The following is a 26,731-nucleotide window of genomic DNA, read 5'->3' on the forward strand; positions in this document are numbered from 1 at the left end:
GGTTTCGAGGGTGGGGGAGGGCCGTTCGACGGGTTTCACGGGGAGTGTCGAGGTTTTTCAGCGGCGCTAGGGTTTTCTGGGCTAAGGAGGTTTTCAGGGGAGGGACGACCTCCGCTGGGGGTCGACGAGGGACGGGAGAAGGGTGGCGAACGGCGCGGCAGCGAACAGTGGGGGAGGTGCGGTGAGTGTTTTGGTGGCTGAAAAAGGTGGAAAGCAATTAGACTTAGGTGGTTGTGTGGTGGTTGTGTGGTGGTGGGACTAGTGGGATTGTTTCCCTTTGTTTTAAAACAAAACATGACAAATTTTAGGTATTTTCATTCCATTCTTCTCCTTTCCCTTTGTTCATTCCATTCCGATTCCCTCGTGTGAACCAAACGATCCCTAACTCTTACGGTTTTTTGGTCCAGTATTTGTGAGTCAGATGCTTTAAGAGTAAGGGGGTAAGGGTAAGGAATCCATAACTTCAAAGTGTCTCTAATGGAGATTGAACCCCCAATCTCAAGGTTTGAAAGTGTAATCTTTCCTACTAGACCAAACTTGACTTAGTAAAATAGATTATATAGGTTTTTTTATTTTATTTTTTGGAAAAAAATAGGTTATATAGTAGCTGGTCTTGTTTTTGTTGTTTTTCAAATACATTGGACGTATTTTGAAGCTAATAACACTAAATGACGGACCACAAAAGAAAGTTACCAAAAGCAATGTACCACACTTGTATTTTCATTGTCAAATTATATGAGATCCAAAAGATGTAAAGTAAGAATAATTGTTTAAATAAAAAAATAAAAACAATGCAAGAATAGTAAACAGTAATTGAGATGACATCAAACAACACAACGTGTATTTTTATTAATTTATTTTTAACCAATAAACACAACATAAAAATAGTCATGATTAGAAATGTGAACAGATATTGTCGAACAAAAGCACTCAAAAAAAATTCTCCAACACAGCCTCAAATGTCTCCAAATAGATGAAAGCAAATTTCCATTATTGTCAAGAATTGCCTTTCGTCAATCAATCAAAAAATTAAGATAATGGACAATGAAAGATTGTTGAGCACAAACAACCCAAGCTCCTTTAGAAAGTGACTAGTGTGTATTATTTGTCCTTGAATAGGAAGGTATATTATTGCCAATTGCCAATAGTTTGGTTATGTGGGAGATGTGGGACAATGAAAGAAGTTGCAATAAAATCAAACTTCTCTTTGAAAATGACATCACCGAAATATAAATTTCTTGCAAAGTTTTGTTCCTTTCTTTCTTCTGTTTTTATGAATTGACTTCTCAGCCTTTCATCATCACACATGCATTTCACAATCTACTCTAGACTTCTCCTCTAATTTCATATTTTAAATACACCCGGATTCTAATCTTTCACAAGACAAAAACTGATCAACCGAGTTTAGAATAAATATAAATTTACACCCGAATGTATGATAAACACTCGACCAGTTAACTTCTCGACGACGGTTTGTTTCGAGTGCAATAATACTACTGTACTTGATTAGCAAGATGAGTTGTTGGAAGAGTTCAAGACAACCTTAATTCCTTCTCTCTCACATGTGTAAAAAGCAAAACAAAAAAAAACCACATCATAGAATAAGAACTTATACTTCATCACTTCATGTAGAAGAGTATACTATAATCAAATAAACAAACATATTTGAGAGAATTTATATAAGAAGATGGTAGGTCCATTCAAGTGAAATGACAATTTTACCCTTGTTCATCATGTAGGTCCCACCTCCCTTAGAAAAAGCCTACATATTTGAGTAGGATGGTGTAACCCCATAACCCCACTTCCCATATTTGTACACCTGCAGAATGGAACAAAATTGATTTGGTTTCACTGACCCTAATTTATGGACTTTCTTTTTACATTTGCACCTTCAATATTTTAATTAAAAATAATATATTTTTTAAAATTTTTATTTTTAAAATTAAAAAAAATATAATATATATTTTTTTTGAAGAGGGGGAAAGTCTCAGTCAACTGGGCAGAGGACAAGAAGAAGTCACATTCTGTTTTGTCTGTGACGGAGGAAGTTACGTGCAACCCCCGGTGAGATTAGCACTGCCCGTAAAAAAAAACTGACCGAACTGCCCGACCAAGTTTACGCCTTTCCTTTTGCCGCCTGGCGGGTCCGCTTTCACCACTTCATTTTTTTTTTCTCCACCTTTTAATTTTTATTTTATTATTTATTATTTATTTATTTTATATTTTTATTTATATTTATAATTACCTCGAAAAAACTGGGTTTTAATTTTTTTTTTCTCTCTCCTCGAATTTGATTTTCTCTCTCCTCAATTTCTGGGTAGATCGGCGATATTCTCTCCCATCGATTTTCTCTCTCTACTTTCGGATTTTTCTCTCTATTTCTCTCTCATCTTATCTGTATCTCTCTCTAGTTTTTGGATCTGGAGATTTTCAGCTTCAATCGGATCGATTAATTAGGGTTTTTGCTATTTTTATATAATATTATAAATTTCCAAGTATCAAACCCTAGTTCGGCGATTAATTTAGGGGAGAAGGAGAAGGAGAAGGAGAAGGAGGAGGTTAGGGTTGATTTATTTGGGGAAAAGATAAGATCGAGTTTTGGAATCTGGAGGTGGTATCGAGAAATTTGTGGGTATCGAATTTGTTTTTAGGAATTAGGGTTTGAATTGATGTTGATCGAAGAAGGGAAAATTGGGGAAAATGCTAGGATATGCTTGGGTGGGAGGCCGGCGGCGGGAGTAGGAAAAGGATTCGGCACATGCGGCCAGTTTTAACATCAACCGGTGGTGTAGCTGCTGCTGTTGATGATTCTGGTGCGGTTGTTGTTGGTGGTTCGTCTTCAACCAGTTCCTTTGTCAAGGTATGCCAAAACCCTTTTGTTTAATTGATTGTGTGATTGGTTTTTTGTTCGATGATTGTTTTCAGGGCTTTTCGGTTTCGTTTGTTCGTAGCTTGATGTGTTTTCGTGATACCGCGATCCGGGGTTTCGTGTTATTGAATGATGGTGATGTTTTTGTTGTTAGAGCGCTTAGAGATCGATAGGATAAGGAGGGGTTGGATTGGATTGATAAGAGATTGTGGTTGATACCGGGTGGGGGTATTGATATATGTCGCAACCATTCTGAAGGGTAGATATGTTTGGAGAATGGATTGAAATATTGAATTGGTAAAATGCTTGTTGTTGATTTCGAACTGCTAGTAAGTTGTGGTTGCCGCCTTGCTGGGTAGCAAGTGCTTCGAAAACGAGTTCATGAAATGTAGGTGCAATTTGTTGAAATTGTTAGGGTGTTGGTTGTATTAGGCGGAAAATGGTTGAAGAACAAGGATTAAGTCAATTGATATGTTGTGCCTGGAATGTAACAAAACAATGTGCATTTTGAAATCAGTTTGTAGATGTTATTTTGAGAAGAAAGGAGGTATCTTTGGTTGTGTTTTCACTGGATCATCAGCTGAAGCTTTATTTTCATTCAGCTTATGCTGAGCATTGTGTTAGGCAGCTTAGGCTATTCATATCTCTCCTGTTTCCTGTTCAATGTAGGACCCTCTATTGCTCTCACTGATGTCATATTTGGGTAAGAAAGGGGGGAGCTTGTTCTCCTCTCCCTCTGACACACTAATTTGGAAATTTGGGACAAGAAGGCGAAAGAATTTATAGTCCACTTTTTCCTTCCTCTATTACTTGAGCAAAAGTTTAATTCTTGATGTACATCAAATTATTTTCTATTCTCATGGATTGAGTTTCATTGGCTTCATTGGGGAAATTACAGCACGTTCTGTAAAACATGTTATTTTCTATATTGTAAGTTTGTTTCTATAGGTTCTTCATTTCATTTGGCTGAGAAAAAGCTCTTGTAAGTCTTAGATTTTCTCTGTATCTAAGGTGAAATACAACGGTCTGGTCCAATTGAAAGAATGGAATTGTTTCCGACCATATTAGATTCCTTTCTGAGAAAATATAAATCTATTGTGAATACTGGACATTAAGATTATTGCCCCGTTTGGCCTGGCCTGTAATTTTAGTACTTATTTATTCTATAACAGATATTTTGTTAAGTATTGAATCTAGAAGTAGGTGCTAACATCAGGATAAGATGGCCAATTGGGTTGTTCAGGATAGTGTAGCCACGACTTATTTACCTCATTACAGACTACTTTTGTGAGGTATCTCAGCTGTATGAGCAAAAAAAGGAAGAGTAGGATATCCACATCAGCTGTGTTTTCTTTCATATTTTCTGCTGCCTATACTAGCTATTAGTTCTGTCATCTTGTTAGCACACTTTGTACCGATTTTGTGCTTTCCAATAGAGCAGCCAGTGCTTTCATCTTACTAGTCTTCATTGTGAAGTTTCCAATGTATTTTAGCAATTTTGTTGAGAGTGTTTTTGGAGGTAAGAGAAACGTAATGATAGTATGCATGATTACAAATATCTAGTTGTTGCTCTCATTGGGCTAAGTTTTAGAAGGCTTGTTCCTTACTATCCCAGGCAAATAGTAATTGGGGAAGAAGATTGTTGCAATGTTGTGCTAAAAGCTTGTGACTCTTGAACCAGGAGGGATTGTGTTGCATTGATGGGTGTGCTGTGAGGTCGAAGTTTTGCAAGAATTTGGACATTTTAAAGGAGACCGTAGCCACTACCTTTGAAGGGGTTGTCCAATGCATAGTTTGGATGATGTAAGGAAGAGTATCTAAGGCATATACTTATATCGTTTTTTCCCCTCTTGTTTGAGCCCATCCGTCCTCTTAATGTAAATGCTGCATTGCCTTCCCTCATTCTATTTTATTTAGTTTTAACTGTTGCATCTCACACTCATTGGAAGCAGTAATGTGGCCTTTTTCTTTTTGAAGAGATGGTGTTGTATTAATTGTTTATCTTTGAGGTAAATATATTGGCTGAATTCTTCTTCCTTCAGTGACGAATCTTATGCTGTGTTTGATCTTATGTCATTCTGGAATCCTTATTTTTGACACTGTTATTAAGCCATTGTCCTTGCCAATTTTACTTTTTTTTTTTTCCCTTCAGAGTTCTTGTTACTTTCATAATATGTAGTGTAATCTATTTCATTGTATAACAATAGCTTCTAATGTTTTGCAGGATGTTCGCAAGATAAACGTTGGTGATTGTGCTCTTTTTAAACCACAACAAGACTCCCCACCTTTCATAGGAATTATTCGTTCATTAGGGTCTGACAAAGAGAATAACTTGCAGCTTGGTGTAAATTGGCTTTATCGACCTGCAGATGTCAAGCTTCTGAAAGGCCTTGCACCAGAAGCTGCGCCTAACGAAGTTTTTTACTCGTTTCATAGGGATGAGACTCCTGCTGCATCCCTATTACATCCGTGTAAAGTCGCATTCTTGCCAAGAGGAGTTGAACTTCCTTCAGGGATATCTTCATTTGTGTGCCGACGAGTTTACGACACTGCAAACAAGCGTTTGTGGTGGTTGACAGATCAGGATTATATTGATGTACGTGTCAATGTAATTTTTTGGCTGCTAAATTGCTGAAATTTTGCCCCTTGATGTGTCTGTTTCCTTTCTTTCCGTAGCTCATTAATTAATTAATTTATTTCTTTATTTTTCAGGGTCGGCAAGAAGAAGTAGATCAACTAATACGTAAAACTCAATTAGAAATGCATACAACGGTTCAACAACAAGGTGGTCGCTCTCCAAAACCAGTGAATAGTCCGATGTCAACATCCCAGTTAAAACACAGTCCTGATAGTGTGCAGAATAGTACTACTGTTTACCCTTCTCAATCTAAGGGAAAGAAAAGGGAGAGAAGTGATCAATCCTCAGAGCCTGTGAAGCGTGAGCGCTCCTCAAAAGCAGATGATGTAGATTTCAGTTTACCGAGAACAGAAGGCATGTTGAAGTTTGAAATTGATAAAATAACCGAGAAAGGGGGGCTTGTAAATTCTGAAGGGGTCGAGAGATTAGTTCATCTTATGCAGCCTGACAAATCTGAGAAGAAAATGGATTTAAGTTGTCGGTCCTTGCTGGCGGGTGTGATAGCTGCAACAGACAAGGATGATTGCCTACACCAGTTTGTGCAACTTAGAGGCTTGCGAGTCTTGGATGAATGGCTCCAGGAGGCCCACAAGGGTAAAATTGGTGATTCCAGTAGCCCCAGAGATCAGGATAGATCGGTTGAGGACTTAATTTTGGTTTTACTTCGAGCGTTGGATAGACTCCCAGTAAATCTTAATGCATTGCAGATGTGTAACATTGGCAAGTCTGTGAATCATCTGCGGTCGCATAGAAATTCAGAAATTCAGAAGAAGGCACGGAGTCTAGTGGATACATGGAAAAAACGCGTGGAGGCTGAGATGAACATTAATGATTCAAAGTCTGGTACCAGTCATGCTGTTTCTTGGCCAGCTAGAACACGTAATGAAGCTTCTCAGGTTGGGAATCGGCATCCCAGTGGCTCCTCAGATGCTACCATGAAGAATTCTATATCACAACTCTCTTCATCAAAATCTGCTCCAGTTAAGCTAGTTCAGGGAGATGCTATTGCTAAATCACCATCTGCATCAGCATCTCCAGGAGCTGTGAAATTAGCCTCATCGCCTGCATCTACAAGTGCTAGCCTGAGGGATGGACATCTCAGAACGTCTTTTGTTAGTGGCAGCTCTGAACTTCCTCAGTCAGCAGCAAGAGATGAGAAAAGCAGTGGTTCTAGCCAGTCTCATACCAACAGCCAGTGTTCGAGTGACCATGCCAAAAACACTGGGCCTTCTGTTAAAGAAGATTCAAGGAGCTCCAATTCGGGATCAACTAGTTTGAATAAGAGTTCAGGAAGTGCTTCCAGGCACCGAAAATCTGCTAATGGGTTGCAGGGTCTGGCTGTTTCTGCCGTCCAGAAGGATGGTGGATCTAGCAGAAACTCGTCTGTGATGAGGGTCTCTGTATCAGAAAAGTTACCGCAGCAGCCAGTTACATGTGAAAAGGCCATGGATGCTCCCGTTTCTGACAGCACCAACCATAAGCTAATTGTTAAAATCAGCAATCGAGGCCGCAGTCCTGCACAAAGTAATGGAGGATCTGTTGAGGATCCTACATCCACTAATAGTAGAGCTTCATCTCCTGTGCTTCCTGAGAAGCATGGACAGTTGGATCACAGTTCAAAAGAAAAATCTGATGGTTTTCGAAATAATGCCCCATCAGATGTGAACACTGAGTCTTGGCAAAGCAATGATCTTAAAGATGGGATGACTGGGGGTGAGGAAGGGGATGGATCTCCAGCTACGGGTCCAGATTCTGGACGTCCAATTACTGACGAAGCTGGAAAACCAACTGATGTTGCGAAAGTTATGTCATCAATCAAAAGTGAGATCAAAACAAGAAAGTCACTTGATTCTTCGTTAAGCTCTATCAATGCTTTAATTGAAAGCTGTGCCAAGTGCTCTGAAGATAACACACCCATTTCTGTTGGAGATGATGGCATGAATCTGCTTGCTAGTGTTGCTGCAGGGGAAATTTCAAAGTCAGGTGGGGTATCACCTGCACAATCTCCTCAGAGGAGCACTTCTTTGGCTGATGAATCATGCAAGGACTACAGTAATAGATCAAAGCCTAACGGTGATGTGTATGCTTCGATAGGGGACAAAAACCGCCCCAGTGCTGCTGCTGTTGCTGAAACTCAGAAACAGAATGTCACTCCAGGTGTTTCATCAGTCCATCACGAGGATTCAGGTGACCGGTCGAGAATATCTGGCAAGGATATGCTAAACAACGTGGAAGCTTGTTCAAAATCTGACAAAAAAACTGATGAAGTCGGGGTTACCATTTCTGCCTCTCAATTAGCTACTTGTGCAGTCAGTAATGAAGGTGCTGAACAAGCTCTTGAATCCAAGACAGGTGTCAAGGATAACAGTAATGTGCGTACACCCAACAGAAGAGAGGGTGTAAGTAGCTGCTCAGCTACTGAAGACAAAGTTAACGACGTCTCTCTGAAGGAGCGTATCCGTATTAGGCCTGCTGAAACAGCACCAGCCCCTTCAGCAGATGTTGATGAGAAGGCTGACGTGAAAAGTTGTCCAAAAGGTGCCACAGTTTCTCCACCTGCGTCTGTTGCATCCACAACTGGAAGGAGTATGGGTGAACTTGGTGCCGAAACTATGAACGGTAAAATTGTAGCTGCCAAAGAAGAGAGTCAGAATGAGCAACCAGTTGCTAGTCAGGGACATGGTGTTGGCCTGGAAGTTAAGGATAAGGTTAAGGGTTCATCTTTGAATGTCGAGTTTGAGAAAAAAGCTCACAAAGATGCTGCATTATGCCCTCCTAATGATGATGACAAAAAGCAGGTCAGTCAAGGGCTTCGAAGCAACATTGTATTGGAACAAAAATCACATGCTGTAGCAGTAAAAGTGGATTCAGCAATTACCAATGAGAAGCCAGTGATGGTGTCAAATGACGTTAAATCTGAAAAGGCTGAGGGTGTTGCTGTCTGTGGTCTTGCCAGTCAGTCAGGGAAAAGGATTCTAGACAAAGAGAGTGATTCTTCTGTACCCGAGAAAGAAGGTGAACATGAATTGTGTGGTGCTGATGTAGATCTGGGCAGAAGCTGCAAGGATCAAAATTCAGAAAACAAAGATGCTACTGCACAGCAGTGTGACATTTCAGGTGCACAAGTAAGCTGTACTGCAATTGCTTTATCAGAAGCAGAATTACATTCTAATGCAGAAAGAGCTAAAGTGACTAAAATGGATGAAGAGAGTAAAGAAAGAAGTGTATCCGCCACAGATAATGTTTCCTTGCCACCTGCTTCACGAGGTCCAGATGTGGATACAAAGCTTGGATTTGATTTGAATGAAGGCTTTAATGTTGATGAAGGTAGGAATGGTGAGCCTGTTAATTTGGGTTCTGGTCCTTGCCCAGATATTGTTTGTTCAGTCAGTCCCTTGCAAATCCCTGTTTGCTCTGCATCATGTGGTCTACCAGCTTCAATTACTGTTGCTGCAGCTGCTAAGGGACCCTTTGTTCCTCCTGATGACTTGTTGTGGAATAAACGGGAACTTGGATGGAAAGGTTCAGCAGCAACTAGTGCATTTCGTCCAGCTGAGCCCAGAAAATCCCTTCTTCCTGATTCTCCAGCTCCCAGACCAGCTCGGGTTCCTTTGGATATTGACCTTAATGTGGCCGATGAAAGTGGTGGACAGGAGTTCAATGTTAGAAATAATCCTGTATGTGAGCTTATGACTACTGCATCTTTGCGTAGCTCTGGAGGTCTTGATCTGGATCTTAATAAAGTTGATGAGACTTCAGACATGACCCATGTGGGACGGCACATGACTAGCAACACTCAGAGATTTGAAGTCTCAACTCAGCATGTAAAAGCATCAACTTCCAATGTTTATTCTAATGGTGGAGGAAGTGGTAAGAGGGACTTTGATTTGAATGATGGGCCAGCGGCTGAGGAATTACCTGTTGAGCCAATTCCATCGCGTCAACTTAATAGTGGGAACATTCCTCTCCAGTCACCTTTTGCACCCAGAATTAATAGCTCTGATACAGGGAACTGCTTTTCTTGGTATCCTCCTGGAACCAGCTACTCAGTAAGTATGACGCCATCAGCTTTACCTGATAGAGAAGCTTTTTCACTTGTTGGGATTGGTGGAGGTCCTCAGCGTGTTGTTGGTGGTCCTACCACAGCTTTATCATTTAATCCCGATGCCTATAATGGATCAGTTTTATCGTCATCTCCTGCTTTGCCTTTCCACCCTGCCCCTTTTCAATATCCAGTCTTGCCGTTTGGGACCAGTTTTCCGTTGCCTACGTCTGCCTTAGCTGGTGGGTCTTCTGGATATATGGACCCAACTGCTGGTGGGCGGATTTCTGCTATCCCTTCTCAATTGGTTGGAAATGCAGCAGCAGTGTCCTTTCAGTATCCTCATGCATATGTTGTTTCTCGGCCTATTCCAGACACCGGTAATAACTCTGTTATTGGGGGCAATCATATATGGGGAAAACAAGGTCTAGATCTTAATTCTGGCCCAGGAGTTTTGGACGTTGAAGGGAGAGATGAGTCACTGCCAATTGTATCAAGGCAGGTCTCCACCATCAGTTCGCAGTCCCTTGCAGACGAGCAAGCTAGGATGTATAGCATGGGAGGCGGCCATATGAAAAGGAAGGAACCCGAGGGAGGATGGAATATAGATAAGCTTAACTTCAAGCAATCGTCATGGCGATAGAATCACATGATGTTACCATATAGTGACCCCTTGTATAGTGACCCTTGAAAAACGGATGTTGGTTTAGCTATGTAAGTCTCCCTTCTGATTTTATGTTCAATTTTTTGAGCTTGATCAGTGTAATAAGTTATCTTCTGGCTAACTTTCTTTTACCCATTTTGTTCATTATATACATTTTTTCCCCTTGTGAAGTAGTGATGTTTGCATAATTGCCATGATACAGTTTCTGGTATTCGCACAAAAGGATTATTTTTTAGTTAATGGACTGCTTGTATGTGGACAAGTATAATTTGTTTGATGTAGGGAAAAGTATCTTATATGATATTTTGAGCATGATGTATATTGTTTTTCCATTGTACAGATCGTTTGTTGTTTGCTGGAACCTGCCTCATCTAATTTTTTTTCTCTTTCAATTTTTTTTGGGGTTTGTTCCAGTTTGTAGAAGATGGACCCAGGCTAACTACCAAGAAGTCATCATCTAACTCTTGTCATGAAAAGGATGGGTGGTAAGTGAGTATACTGGTGTGTTCATAACAATCATAAGTCTCCGACCTCTCCCATCTCCTGCTGTACCAATTCAGTTTATTTGAAAAAAAAGAAGAAAAAATAGGTTTGGGGTTCTGCTATTCAGTCTGTGAATCTATCCTCAGGTGGCTATTGGTCAGTTTTTCTTCTGTAGATAGTTGAAACTATTGAGAAAAATGCCTGTTATACAAAGCTTCAATAGCTTTGATACCATTCGTTTCTTTTTCAACCTCCCAGCGGAGGGAAGTTGAATTTGTTTACTGCTCTAAGCAGAAGTGTTTGTATGTGCATTTTTCTTAATTTATCCATTCTTTCCCTAGTATCTCTCATTTTATTACATATAACTTGTTTTTCTTGCTCCAAAATAGCTGTCCATCTTACTATTGGTATTACAGGATTTCATAAATAGTGTGCCTCTTCTTTATAAGTATTTCCTCCAGACTCACCCACCTGAGAGTGAAGTGAATTATCGTAAATCACTGTGGTGGGTGTTTTTTGGTCAATTTCTGCATTTGTTTCTCACTGATTGTGTAGTTGTGCCCTGCATACCCGGAGCTTTGGTTTTGTTTTTCCCTCTAAAACTGAAACATATCCTTCGGCAGATCTGCTGCTCTGTTGACAGTAGTTGATTTCAGTTGCGGAAAGCCTGTCAAGTACCAGTGGCTATGGTTTGCTGCTTTATAATCTGAAAACTTCCTGCACATGGTATGGAGGTGCAAGTATGATAATTGCACCTTCATTTTTTTTTTTGAAAGGAAAGGTACCCATAGCGTAAGGGCCCCCCTGTTGATATCTGCACCATGCCAGCACCTTGTAGGCTAGGGCTTTTTGACTTCTCCTACTCAAAGACTTAAAGACCTCCATATATATATTTAGTGAGCAATGCATGATATTTTGTGTTTCCGGGTGGGTTTACCTGTGAGAGATTTAGACGTACCGGACTGGTAGGAAACTTTGTCTTACCTGCCAAAATTTTGGGTATGTGATTGTAATACTGTTAATAGGTTCATGTTTGCTCGGTGTCTGCAAGCCCTTTGGTGTTGTAATATTAGTGGCCACAGGTGCAAGATGTTACCTTGGTGGTCAGCCGTTTCCTTCTCTAATTGGACTGGAGAATTTTTTTCTCATATTGATATATAGGTCCTTGTGTTAAAAGAAGTTTATTACGTTAAAGTAAGTCATTGTGTTATATTATTGGCCACAAAAGATTAATGCACTGTATGACAGTGTTAATATGCCGGTCAATATGAATAATAAACGTCAATATGTTTATATTCATAAATTATACCCAGGGCGTATGGGCAATTCTCTGCTTTGTACACTATTTCCGATCTATTCATTAGTATTAATGGAGTAAAATTGTTTTGGAAAAGTCTTATTGGTACTTGTACTTTCGACTTTTATTCGTTTGATGACTTGGTCATATACTCATATCCATGATCTTTTGTGAACCAAACGTTAAATTTGCTTTCTTTAACAAAAGAAAGTTGGTCTAGTAGAACTTGATACAAACTTCTCTTACTCTGCTAGTAGAACGATATGCCTTCTCCATGTCTTCTCTCTGATGGTAAAAGTCGTTAACACCGGCCAATAGGGCCGTCATTGGTGCTGCTTTTGACTAGCTACCACTCTACAACTCATTGCCTCCATGATCATTCAATCATCTTTACCTAATCTGCCATCATTGGCGTTTTTTTGACCATTTACACAATCATTTGCAACTCACTTGAGCCAAATCAGTCAAAAATTCAATCCGGACTTCAAATGTATGGTCCATCATTTGCAATTCACTTGAGCCAAATCAGTCATTATTCAATCCAGACTTCAAATGTAAGATGTGAATCAATTTGTTCAATGGCAAGAGTAGCGTAGATAAAGTGGATTGTTTTTTTTTATACGTAATATGTATATGTTACTCAAAAGTTCCTATAATTGCAACTACGCCGGATATTATAAATTCGCTCTTTTGTGTGTGTGAGAGTGAGGAACACAGTTCATTGTCCAAATCCCTTGAAAATTATTGTAAGTTATAATTCATAAGGACAATACATTTAAGTTTGATTGTAATACATTTGTTCATTCATAGAAGTTGTTATCCAGAGCTCTTAAAATGTTTTATTACAATTATAGTGTTCAGTGAAGCATATAAGAGCCAATTAACCGCTTTGTCACAATAACAATATCAGCTTCGTTAAAGCAACATTAAAAAGTTGTGTTTAATTATTTGTAAATTTATAATAAAGTACAAGAACAAAAATACTATGGAGTATACGGTTAGGTTAAAGCGTGATTTCTTATCAAACTTGAAAGAATAAGGTTCAAAGGACTGGCACAAGACAAACCTTGCCGTGGACCTGAATTGGCAGTCGACTTGGTGTTGCATGTGGCTTGACCTGCTTTGGCTGATTTTCCTAGATTAATACAAGTCCTGGATGAACAACGTATATGCAAAGGAAGTGATCATATAATATCAAATATTTTGTATTAAATTTCCAGTTACTACCGAGTACAAGCTAAGAAATTATACCATCTTTAAAGAACACTGTAAAATACAAAACTTTCACTAGAAAACAGGTAGGAGATGTTGAACATCATTTGTTTAATTTTGTTGGGGAGGGGGGGCGCTAATTAGTATTGATTTTCCTAGAGATAACAACTATGATCATCTAAAACCAATTGATTAGGATTTAAATATCACAGAGTGCATATACAGGGAGTAACATGTTGCAAGACTAGACTACTATCGACAGCATCTACATATGACAAAAGTCCTGGGACGTGAGAAGTGGTGAAGATGTCAGCGATGGCCTGTTGGCTGAACGTGTGAATATCTGCGTTAACTGGTGTGAAAGCCATACTTGTCAAGCAACAAATTCATTTGAAACACATGAAGCTCCTTCGACCACAGATATTCCTGCAGACATGGATTAATTTGTTAAATGTTTTCCAATTCCATATTCCCATATATCCTAAGCTACATAAAGCTATATACTTACATATAGACTATAGCGATTAAAAACTCTATTGGCTCTATTGCCAATTCGCAATTTGCCTATCACTGCTAAATCAAAGTCTTGGGATTTAATTTTTTATGCCATTTGAATCAGAGTATATTGACAAGAATACAAAAAAGCCGGCTTCTTTTACCAAAAAAAGCTAGCACATAATGCAGCCAAACTTACCAAGCAAGGATGCCTTTTGGCAAACACAGGATTGATTATGCATGCGCAAATTTTTGTTAAGGATATTATGCACAAGCACATACTAACTACTCTGGATTGCGGGAATTACGATTCAGTTAACCGGTGACTCAATCATAGTACATATATGGACTATAAAGTTGTAATAACATAATACAAGAGAGAGGGGCACTCACATTGCAAACCCTCGTCTTGGCTTCTTTTTCTTCTCCTTTTGTTTCTGAGGCGGCTTGATGACTACTTTGATGGCAGAATCAAAAACCGCTTTCACATTCTGTAAAATGTAAAATGAACACAATGAAGGTTAAAATCAACACAAGCAGAAAGTCACACTGATGAAGAGGCCTTGCTCAACAGGAATGTCAGACTACCGATGATCTGATCAGGTGACCACAAAGCATAAGCCATACATCATGTCTAATGCATGACGAGAGTGCTCAATCTAAAGGAAAAACAAAGGCAGTCCAATTCCAACAGCTTATCCATACAGCATCAATTTTGTCCATTAGTAACCCGGAAGTTAAGCTGATCAAGAGAAATAGCTTCACAAACATGAAACTTATGAGTCATGAAATCTTTTACCTGGGTTTTCTACAAGTTAGTAATTCATAAATCATGTTCCTGACATTAGGGCTTTCCATATAAAATATGGTCTATTATGCTAATTAATTAAGATCCAGCAGAACATATACAGGCAGAGACACTTTGTTCTATGAGAGAAAACAGATGTTGAGTGATGGTTAAGATGTCTTGAGGGGTTGCGTGGTAGGTGGGAGTACCTTTGATTGGGAAATACTTTGTATGAATTACCAATTGATAATTTGTCCTGAAGATAATTCTACGGTTGTTCCCACTATTGTCAATTATTTGTCATTGTGGTTGCCAATTTGCCATATAGTACTCGTATTGATGGAATTTTCATCCATGGCGATCAAAACTCAACTATTGACAAGATATTTTTTCACATATATAGTTTCGAGATTACTTAAGAATAATGAACTAATGACACGTCACTATTCTAAACTCTATGTATGCAGATATATACAGCTCATATTGTCTTCAATAGAAGAATAACAGAAAGAAATGCACATGCATGTACTCATGCAGTGTTATAATTACTAAAATCTAGAAAACAATCACTGAAAGAACAAGTTAAAGTATTCTTTGTTACCTGTTGAGTCTTGGAGCTGCACTCGATGTAGTATAAAGCACCAATCTGTTTACGGAGTTCCTCACCCTAGATGAACAGGATATGCAAATCGTTAATCATACAAATCAAAAAATTCAATGTAAGAGTTGCATACTGATAGATGACAAGAGATTGCACCTCTGTTGTGCTAACTGGAAGTACTCCAGGATGATCAGCCAAGAAATGCTTGTCCCCACGAAGATCTGGGAGCACATTGGGAAATTGTTCAGTCACAAAGACCAAAAAAAAAAAAAAAAAAAAAAAAAGAAGAAGAAGAAGAAGAAAATAAACACAATTGATATTCATTGGAATATTTTTGTGCAAGGAAGATGGAGTGGACTGACAGGACACAACTCTATTCATACTTAAATCACTTCCTCTTGTATGTCGTCCAAAAGTCTTCCAATACAGTAGTTGCACTAGGACAGAAGTGCAACCCGCTCACAACCCTTAACATATAGGGGACTTTTGGAATTGACTCTACTTAAAATTGATTTTGTATAATTAATCTTATTGATTAATGAAGTACTATCTAAATGGTTGCACCAAGTAAGTTATACCACGGTTACACTAGAAAATCTGGCTGTGATCAAACAGAGTTCTGACGCCCAAAAGAGGAAAAAAGCCGGAAAGCAAAGTCGATCAGCAGGCAAAAATAAGAGCTCTGACACCCAAAGGAGGGGAAAGCAAAGCTGACCAGCAGGCAAAAAAAATAAAATAATAGAAACAACAACAAATGTTGTACTTGCAGAGGCAAAGAGTAAAACCCTTTGCAAAGAAGAACAATTACACTCCTGAAAAACTATGCGCGAGCACACACAAACATACGCATAAAAGAGCAAGCAATTACTAGTGAAAAAAATTTAGTTCCAAAAACATAGATTAACTTTAAAGTACACCATACAACAGAATGGATCAGAAATTAACTATTATACATATACAAGTAGTTGTCTTACCCAATTTGGTGCCAACCAACACCAATGGTACTCCAGGAGCATAATGCTGAAGTTCCGGGACCCACTGATCAAGAAATTGTGTTAATATCTACATAACCAATGAAAATAAATACAGTACAACGTCTAACTAAATATCCACTTTACTAACATAACTATAAATCTATAATGCCTTCAATCTACAGTAACTTGGTGAGAATGTACCTTCTTTTGCACATTCTCGTAGCTCGCACGACTGACCAATGAGAAAGCCAAGACAAAGACATCAGCCCCTCTGTAGCTCAAAGGTCTTAATCTGTTGTAATCCTCTTGTCCTATAAAACAATTCAACCGCGAAACATCAAACTTGGGGTTCTTATAATGGTATAACCAAGTTGATCATGACATGATTACTACATTACATTTCTAGTTAAAGTAATCTGAAGAAACTTGTATCATTTGCAACCAGTATTTAAACACGAAAGATAGTGATCGACGATAAACGGACTCACCAGCAGTATCCCAGAGGCCTAAATTCACAGTGGTACTTTCCACGACCACATTAGCACTGAAATTGTCAAATACTGTTGGGATGTAATCCTGGTTACACAAAAATTAACTCATAAATCCCTAATTAAACAATATAATCACTGAAAATTAAACAATGAAGCCAATATAACAGGAAATGTACTCTTAAAAGACAGACTGAAATTGAGTCCACTGTACACCCTGCATAGCCACATAGGTATGTACACTATACACCTAAGTCTAATTTTCGGCTTTATTTGCTCCTTCGAAAAGTTAGGTACATCCGAGTGTATAATTAAGTTGTGCTAAAATCATATAGACAATTTTTTTTTTATACTAACTCCGTTTTATATTATTTGCAACGATTTGACATAACGATTTGATATAAAGTAGAGAGAAAGTTGTAAATGAGATGTAACGGAGAAGTATTAACAATGATAGAAACTTTTAGGTTATGAAACCAAGGTAAAGGTAAACTTAAAAAGCTGCTATACCCAGAAAAAGGCATACTGAATTAACAGGAAATCAATAAAAAAAAAAAGGAAATAAAAAATGAAAAACTCATAAATTTAAGAACCCAGATAAGAAAATTGAAAACTTACAGTAGGGAATTTGTTACTAGTGTAACAAATTAACATACAAGTTTTTCCAACAGCCCCATCTCCAACTGTCACACATTTTATGAATCTTGAAGCACTTGCAGCCATTTTCAGTACTCAAAATTGAACACTCAGAAATATTTTGCAGAAAATAGATAGACAATCTTCCAATTCAACAAAAAAAAAAAAGCAAAGATTTTGATATTTTATGAAAGGGGTATTGTAAAATTAAATATTGGGTATATAATTGAATGAATGAGAGGCAAAGTCACAAGAATCTCACTCAATTCATCACAACAAAAACACTCACACTCATTTTAATTGTTGTGTTTTGCTAGCTGTTTAACAAGCATTTTTTGGGGATTTTTTTTTTTTTTTTTTTGGGGGAGTGTTGATAATAAAGATTGGCTCACCTGCTCACCCAGAAAACCAAAAAACACAAACCCAACATCCCTAAATTAAAATAAAGATGATTTCTTTCTTTAATTTGCATCAAAAAAATTAAAACTTTAGTTGTTTGGCTGTATATAGTGAAGTGTGAACTAGGAAGCTGCCTTTTTTATATACTTATTTCAGCTTATTATTTTGTTGAGGGAGAAAGAAAAAAAAAAGAAAAGAAAAGAAAAAAAAAAAAAAGAAAAGAAAAAAAAAAAAAAAAAAGAAAAAAAAAAGAGGAGTGTATTTATTGATATGGAATGGGCTGCTGTGATTAACGGTGTTTTGTATTTGGAACCGCCAAGGAAGGAGGACGGTTGATCCGTGATGCCCCAAATTGTAAACTTTGTTTTCTTTCCCAAGTGAAGAGGCGTGGCCTTGTAGGCGAGATTTTATTTCAGGTCTTTATACGGTATTACGGTGTACATATGGCGTCGTCTTATAGTCTTATAGTATAATGATGACTTTAAATAGATACTCCGTACTGAATATGGTAGGTGATGTTAGTATCAAATTGTAAATTTGTGATTACATTATTCAATATACATTAATACATAGGATTTAGACTAGAAAAAATTGTCAAAAATCATTTAGCATTAATGACTTATTGAGATGATTTGTTAATTGGACACTTTTGTACTCTATTTAGACATTGTACGGTCGTTTTAAATTTTAATGCACGGACAATGTCTTGCCTTAATAAAGATATTTTACATACACATAATTTCTTCTACTTCGCATGTGTTAAGTGAGAATTATACATTTCAATTCCAAAGGTTGTAAGTTCAATTTTATTAGCACACAGTTTTTTTTTTTTTTTTTCCCTTACTATGTTAAAAGAAAAAATAAATTAATGTTTTATGAGGCGTATTTTCTAATATGGATAATAGATTGACAATTAAAAGATAATGTCATGTGACAAATTTATACTCAAAAAAACTCTTAACATATCAGTAGATCCAACAAAGTAGGGTTGCAAAATTAGATTGCTAAAATTTTCATAAATGCAAGCTTTAAATTTATATCTTAATTCTTTCTTTTCCTTTTTTTTTAAAAAAAAAAGAGAAGATTTTATCCTATTACTTTTTAGATAATAAAATATGAGTGTACAACTTAGTTGTAAAGTGGACATTTATTTATATAGTTAGGTGGGGAGCTTTATTGCCAAGGTTTCTAAAGTTCTAATGCTTAACATTAAAAGGAACTTAGAATTGTATACAGTATATTTAATTGGTAGTAGTTGATTACTTCATCGATTAATTCTATTTATTATGTTTACTTGTACTTATGGCTAATTAGGCAAAATCAATTTTAGACTAGTAGAAACTCTTACGGAGTAATTGTTATGGTAGACCTTGAAGGTTCGTACTTAGCTGTCGGCAATCACATATTAATTGTTTACAATTAATTGAAAACCTAGTAATTTATGGAGTATTTTTTTTTTTTTTTAAAAAAAAAACAATCTATCTAATACTCCATTGATTCCATTCTTAACGGCGCAAAGTAGTTTTTGAGATATAAATTTTCAACTATTGGAGGAAAAAGCCCCTAAATTTAGTCTTTACTTCAGATTTGTAAATATTGCACTTATGTTGGATTTTTTATTTTTAAATGTACATAATTACTTTGATTTATCCGACTAACTACACGTCTAACCTAGCTAGCTAAAACAACTAGTTTGACAAACAAGGGGCCAATGTACATTTTGTATATTGACTCCAATGTACCTAATATGAAGCTCCAACATACCACAATAACAAAAGAGAAAATACATGTGTTTATCACAATAATGGAAAGAACAAGGACACACACGTAGGGGAGTACGTTCTTAAGCAATATATAGGAAAGGGAGATTAAATGATGTGTTGATATTAGGTACAAAAGGGCACTAATCGGAAGGCATGCTCACTTTGACACTTTTGTAATTGGCAACCTTGGCTTAAAGTTCTGTCCTAATAATTAAAGGAACATAACTTCAATCATTTGTAATTTTATAAATGGGGCTGCTAGAATAAGTAAGGATTAAGCAAGCAATTTGATTATATTGCCTAAGTTCTAAGGGGGTTTGAATTTATATATGTTAGAAAAACAAAGGCAAATATAAAAAGCAACATCATGAAATATTCTTTATTTTTATCCAAAACAATTATTTGGACCATAATGTACTTGCTAAATTTGATTTAAATCTAGTGTCCAAACAATTCTTTTGCAGCAAATATTAAGGGCATGTTCTCTTCAACTTATTTTCGGTTCAGTTCAGTTCAGTTTAGTTCAATTCATTTCTTATCTTAATTTCCTTCTCTCATAAAATATTCAGTTCAGTTCAGTCAATCAGGACAAACCCTAACTTACTACTTTTAATTATTTGTGTCTTTTAATATTGTACGAGGACTCTCTATTTGTTCTTGAAATTCGACTTGCTTTTCATTTTGAATCATTTCTAAAGTTCGATTTACTATTATTTTAATTATTTTATGAAAAAACCCACCTACTAACTTATCCCTATATTCGGAATCTCTTTTGGTTTGACATTACATCACAAATTTAATTATTGACAACATAATGAGAGAAAATATATAAATAAATACACAAACTTTTAAAAAAAATCGGGTGTAAAATAATTATTGTACATCCATTTTAAATCTCTCTTAAAGTGATCAAAAGTTACCCCTAAAATGAATAAAAGTTACCCTAATATGTATAAAGTAACCCAATACAAATAAAAATAATCTACGTTTTATTGGTAAAGAATCACATTTTAAATGACTAAAATTCAATTATTAGTGATTGAAAGTAATTTTATCACCCTTATAAAACTTTTCTTGTTCGATTTATATAAAAAAAATCATATTATGTTCAAAGTTACCCAAAAAAAGGCAAAAAGTTACCCTAAATTGGCTTAAAGTTACCCTTATACGGCTCGATGTACACTAATATTAGTGTAAACCGGTTGTATACAAAAGTTTTTGTAATAAATATATATTTAGGGGTATAAATGTCCGCACATTATTCTTAAGATGAGTTAAAAATAAAGAGATAATAATCATTAATGAGCGCAAATAAGTAAATAAACACTTTAAATGGTATAATTGTCCAAACACTATTCATTTAAAAAACTTGTACATATTAACAAGGGTATAACACTACTAATTATATTATTGAATTTGAGAGAAAAACACACACACACACACAACTTACCTTCAGAGCCCTTATATTAATACAAAATGCTCTCTACGAAAAACCCTAGTGACAACCATGAAATTGAAGGAGTTATGTCTTCGATAAGTGCAATTACTAGATATATCAAGGATCACTATTATGGAGATAATAAGTTCATTATATAGGGTCGTCAATGTTTGGTGCTAGATATGACAATTGATCTTTGGGCTAGCTTAATGGCCCAAAGCCTTATAGAATGGATCCTACAAGGTCACACATAAGAGTATTGGGTTAAACAAGTTAGAGGCCCATTATTGGGCCTCATGAGTACATGACATACGATGTTGATAATTGGGCTTGGATAGTTAGAAGAGTCTAATGGGTTTTGGACTTGACATGGTTTTATATCTAGATATGATCTACAAATATAAACCATGCCTAGGGTTGCATGACAGAACAATTGACATACAGTGATTTGTCACACAAGCAACCAAGCATCCCAAAACCCTAACTCTCTCTCTCTACTCGGCCCTCTCTCTCTCCTCCCTGTCCGTACGGCCCTCCTCCCCGGGTGGCGCGTGTGGTGGCGTGTGGGTGGTGTTGTGGTGTGTTCGTGGCTCCAATCTCCGTTGAAGGTTGATTGAAGTGTTCAGTCACAACTAACTAGCATTAGTGGAGGTTTAATCCATGCTCGTGGACTAAGTAGAGGAATCACGCTTGGGAATCTTTATCTCCCATTGTTCTTGCTCGATCGCACGTGGAATCACGCTTCAAAAGTACGATTATATGTTCTTTATGTGTTATGCATTAGAACTTGGGATTAGGTATTGTATGAATACGATTCATGTCATTTCCGCTGCGTAGTACCTATAATTCCCTACAGTGATATCAGTTAGCCTATTGCATTTACGCATATTGACTATAATTCTTTGATAGTCCACAATTTTAATTCAATTAGAAGGGAGAATAATTTAATTATGGGTCAATTATTATATTAAATGTGATTTAACTCTTGGAATTGATTAAATGTGATTTAATAATGCTCAAAATAGCCATGAAGAGATCCGAATTTTTCCCCTAATCACTCAAAAATTTCGAAACCCCACCCTATTTTTTCCGAAAATTTCAAAACCCTAACCCTAAATTATGAATTTTGTGTTTTGGTTTTGATTTAATTCGTTTAGTATGTAATTAATGATTTTAATCTATTTGATTTCATGATAAATTATGAATTTTTCATGATCAAATTATTTAATTTAAGTGTTAAATTAAATTGGGGATTAATTTCATGAAGAACCCTAATTTCAAGATTGAATGTGATTTAATTTTGAAATTAATTGGACCACATTAACATTAATTTAATTTTACAAAATATGTTTTGTTTTATTTAAATTAAAAAAAAAAAAAAAAAAAGGTTTTTAGCAGCGGCAACCGCGGCTGGGTGGCGCAGCCACGGCGGGTGCCGCTGCAGGTGGTCCGGAGGGAGGGGCGAGGTGGGGCAAAAGGACGGGTCAGCAAAGGCAGCAACATCAGCACCGTGCAAGGGTTGCGCGGCACTGCTGCTGCTATGCACCGCTGCAGAGCAGAGTACACCTCACGGTGTACGACCACCGTGGCCGGCTTTGGCTGGCCACACCACGGTGGCTGGTGCACGGTTTTCAAAAAAAAAAATATTTTATTTTAAAAATATTTCAAGATAAATATGATTTATTTTGGATAAGATAAAATATTTTGAAAATATGATCTTTTATTTTTAAAAGATAAAATTGGTTTTATTTGGATAAAATCTTTTATTTTAGGATAAAATCAAATATTCAAAAGTTGTTATATTTGATATTATCCATATTTAAAGTTGTTAAATTGGTAATTATTCATAATTAAAGTGGTTAATTTTGGATAAGATTTGTTAGGATATTCTGAGCATATTCCAAAAGGATAATAATTGATTTAAATAATGTGATTATCCCATAATTATTTTTGGATAATAATTGATTTAAAATTTTGTGATTGGCTAGTAATTAGGATATAATTTCCTAACATTGTTAGGATAATCTTTGAGGATAAATATGATTTATCTTTTAGGATTAAAATAAGATTTGATTCTATCTCATGACTAATTTAGAATATATGATAATATGATATTATCTAATTGCATTAATTAAAATATGAGATATTTTGGTGCCATGTTTCCTTAATTATGAACATTCGATGTTGTAGTTTAGGAAAGCATGATGAGTGATTTATTATGTGGAAATTTTATAATATATGATGTTATTTATTGCTATATAATGACTAGTATGGCCCAGTAGATTACTAAATACGATCTGCGCATCGTGATGTATTTTTGTAATCTTAGTACGGTCTACGTACCGATAAAGTATTTTTTGTAATTTATTTTATTTTATTTAAGTTGTAGATAGAATAGAATAATATTACAGGTTGATGTTAATCCAAGAAGCCCATGGAGTGAAGGCCCAAAGGAGCAAGATGGATGAGATCCATGAAGGTTCAAGTGGGAGGTTTTTGCTTTATTAGTTTCTTAGGATTAGGGGCCATGCTATGTCTTGTTTATGCATTCAGTTTATTATGCATGTTAGATTTTATTGATGTTTTGTGATGATGCGCTAGAGTTCACTATTTAATCACAACATAATAAATCTAGGTCCCGGTAATATTGAGGTTGCTTTTTCAATCAAAAACCCGATGAAACCTTCGATATTTATGATGGGTCATGCCAAAGCAGGGTGTCATATTATATCTTAGGGGAGTGGGGGTAAAACAAATTTTACACTTTTGATTGGTTATACTCAACAAGGTTACCTAAAGAGTTTAGAACCTTGAAGCTAAGGGTAATAATTAAACATGTGATGGTTATTTATTCAACCAAGAATTACAAAGAGTTGTAATCAGTAAAGAGTTTACTCACCTTGAAAATGTAATGGTTGATGATAGGGCCAAAGTCCGGTCAATCATTGCACAAATAAAGGATCTTGGAATCATTTTATTCAATAGGGATCAATTAAAATTGAATAAATGCTTTAAAGTTGCCAATTTAATTCACTTATGGCACTTTAAATTTTTATTAAACATAATTGAATTTTGCGTTTACTTACAAGTAACATGTCGTTCTAATTTTATTATTATATATAATCTCCTCGATTGAAAATAAAGTTGAGAAACGTTCTCAAAAGGTTAAAAGATAATCCATAAACCTATATTCCAACTTTGCTAAGATGGTTCTAAAAGGCAAGTTTTAGAAATCCATGTCACATGTCTAGGGTTGGTTTTATTCAAAATGTTTGAGTAAAATGCCAACACATCTTCATTTTGAAAAGTGTTTCAAGGGATATAATGAGATGGGAGGTACAAACCCTCTAAAAGACAAGTATAAAAGTCCAATAAAATCTCTTATCTTCAATATGATTGAATATAAGAAAGTGATTGGAAATCTCTATGATCAAAAGTTGATCAAATGACGCTATTCTTCATCCACTTTATATAAGAGTTAAATAGTTGATTAAACTCTATTATAAATAGTGATTGAATTGACTTAGCAAAATCATGAAAAGTGCTTAAAGTAGTTAAGAAAAGCATCATTTTGAACCTAAGAGAAATGTTCTAAGTGGCTCAAATGGGAAAGGTTTAGGAATATATGAGGATTGCATTAAGAAGTTATGGGCCAAGAAATGCAAACAAATTGCTACCTCTCAAACCTAGAACTACTTATATGCTAAAAGTTGTTATGAACAACAAATGTTTCAAATTAAATGGACCAATTCCAATTGATTAGAAACTACCTCATATAGTTGGAAGGTAAAAGAATGGAAATGTTCCAATTTAAGAAGTATATTATAGAAATTGATTTAGCACATTGCTACTTCTTGGACATATGATGTCTTGTTTAGTTATCTCTCATTGAGAATGAGGTTAAACTAAATGAAGAAGTATGGCTAAAGGAGAAATAAATCTACAAGTTTAGAAGCAAATGTTGCTACTTCACAAGTAGAATCTACGAGTCTGGAAGCAAAAGTTGCAACTTTACAAGTAGAACCTATATTTCACCTTACCTTGTTATTGGCTAGAATTAAATAAATATTATTCATTCTTGCCATTATCAAAACACCATTCAATGTTAGTAATGACTACTGTAGACACCCATTTGTGTCTCCTCAAAACCAAACCCAGTGATGAGTACCTTTCACGTCGAATCATAATCGAATGAAGCGAAAGTGTGGAAGGTCTAGTGTTGCGGAAAGTTTTTATTTCTTTTCTCTTCTCTCTGTTTTGGAAAACTTTATTTTAAGAAAACAGCCAATCCAGTTTGGTTGGTCCATGATATGGGTCCAATAATAGTGTAGTTGGATGGGACTTGCAAAGACCTTTCCAACGATATATTATAAGCCTAATTCCGATGAATATTGAGGAAGTTATGGCCAATTTACTAAACTGGGCCCGGTTTGAGCTTTATGTGCGGCCCAATGATCTAGGGGAGGGCCTAATGTGATTTATCATTCCTAATGCAATTAGGAATGGTTTTAGTCTTCTAGATTCTTCTAGAAGGTTCTTTTCATTCCTAATTCAATTAGCATTGATAAGTTGACTTTGTTGACTTTTCAGAGTTTTAGTCAAAATCAAATAGCATTTTCGAAGAAATTATATTATTTTATCCTCTGTACGGTAAACTTATCGTATTTTCGAAAACACGTTAAAATCAAGACTGGCGTCCAACCCCAGGCCTTGGCGCCTGGAACCAGGCTTGGCGCTAGGCGCTAGCCATTGGCGCCTGGCGCTAGCCACTGGTGTCTGGCGCCAGCTAGCCAGGGTTGGCGCCAACCTTGTTTCCCGAGCGTCGGACTCTGTTTTGTTAAATTATCTTTTTTTGGCTGATTTTCTCTATAAATATCGTATCAAAAACTCCGTTTTCATTCACGAATTCTCATCAACAATTAGTTTTAATTAGCTTTCATCAACAATCATTAATTCTTTAGCATTCTTTCATTCATCTCTTTCTTACCTTGTTTTTCATACAAAATTCCGCATTCACAAGATCTAGATACACCTAGCCATATTCGAAGTTGCCTTCACCCTAGACGTGAAAGGTTTAATTTCTGAGGGTTTGGTCCCAAATCTCTATTTCAGTTATTTAATTTAATTATTTTGATTATTATTCTCCTTGAAGTTACTAACGCGTGTATTTTGTTATTAGAAAGAGGTACGAAGCATCAAAGTAAGTAATTTTATGGTTTTAATTATTATGATGTAGAATTCATGTTTACATTGTTATTATAATATTCCTAGTAACATGTCTAGGGTATTTTTAATGTTAAGTATGATTCCTACGATGCTTCCTATGCTCTTCCTAATATTTATGATTGTTAGTATCATGTTAGGGTTAAAGATTTGATTTTTATTGCTTAGTGACATGCTAGGGTTTGTTATTAATCTTGTTAGTATCATGCCTAGGATCTTGCTACGTTTATTATGCTTTAATATTAACATGAACATGATTATGATTATAATTATTATAATTTATGATTATGATGATTATGAATATTATTATTATTATTATTATTATTATTATTATTATTATTATTATTATTATTATTTTGATGATGATTATTTTATCTATGATGATTATTATTATGATTATAATTTTATTATTCATGATTTATTATTTATTATGTTGCTTGATTATATTTATTGTTATTGCTTGATCACGCCTTTTATGCATGTTTAAAGGGAATTTGTACTTGTAATCACGCTTAATAAGATAATTGATAATCTTGTTTAGGGTTAATATGATTATAAATTCAAGTGATCGCCAATAATAGGTTTGTTTGTGCATTAATATTCAACCAACATAGATTAAACAGGTTTAGGGTAATCCTATTGATTGTATGTTAATCAGAAAGCGCACATGAATACGATCAGAATAAAGTAGAGGCCTATTATTAGGGCAGATTCAATCTCTT

General features: G+C 35.9%; 2 protein-coding genes across 3 annotated transcripts; one reads left to right on the top strand and one right to left on the bottom strand.

The window, feature by feature from the left end:
• The first annotated feature begins 2,030 nt into the window (after nucleotides 1-2,030).
• On the top strand, nucleotides 2,031-11,039 carry LOC145602701 (uncharacterized). Of its 2 annotated transcripts, XR_014104590.1 has the most exons (4): nucleotides 2,031-2,860; nucleotides 5,094-5,465; nucleotides 5,582-10,263; nucleotides 10,628-11,039. XR_014104590.1 is itself a non-coding variant. In XM_081658875.1 (3 exons), the coding sequence occupies exons 1-3, from the start codon at nucleotides 2,711-2,713 to the stop codon at nucleotides 10,190-10,192; spliced, it is 5,133 nt and encodes a 1,710-aa protein (XP_081515001.1). In that variant the 5' UTR covers nucleotides 2,031-2,710; the 3' UTR covers nucleotides 10,193-10,475. The 2 variants fall into 2 exon arrangements, 1 of the variants encoding a protein (XP_081515001.1); XM_081658875.1 differs by lacking the exon at nucleotides 10,628-11,039 and having other exon boundaries at nucleotides 5,582-10,475.
• Nucleotides 11,040-13,174: 2,135 nt separating this feature from the next.
• LOC145602709 (rac-like GTP-binding protein 3) lies at nucleotides 13,175-17,774 on the bottom strand. The gene is made up of 8 exons (XM_081658883.1): nucleotides 17,169-17,774; nucleotides 16,551-16,638; nucleotides 16,264-16,373; nucleotides 16,063-16,126; nucleotides 15,245-15,309; nucleotides 15,089-15,154; nucleotides 14,094-14,191; nucleotides 13,175-13,631 (listed from the first exon to the last, which is right to left on the bottom strand). Exons 1-8 carry the CDS (start codon nucleotides 17,271-17,273, stop codon nucleotides 13,592-13,594), a joined length of 636 nt encoding a protein of 211 aa, XP_081515009.1. The 5' UTR covers nucleotides 17,274-17,774; the 3' UTR covers nucleotides 13,175-13,591.
• Between the last annotated feature and the right edge of the window lie 8,957 nt (nucleotides 17,775-26,731).

This window comes from Chenopodium album, chromosome 2, assembly GCF_948465745.1.
Source record: "Chenopodium album chromosome 2, dcCheAlbu1.1, whole genome shotgun sequence".
Lineage (NCBI taxonomy): Eukaryota > Viridiplantae > Streptophyta > Magnoliopsida > Caryophyllales > Amaranthaceae > Chenopodium > Chenopodium album.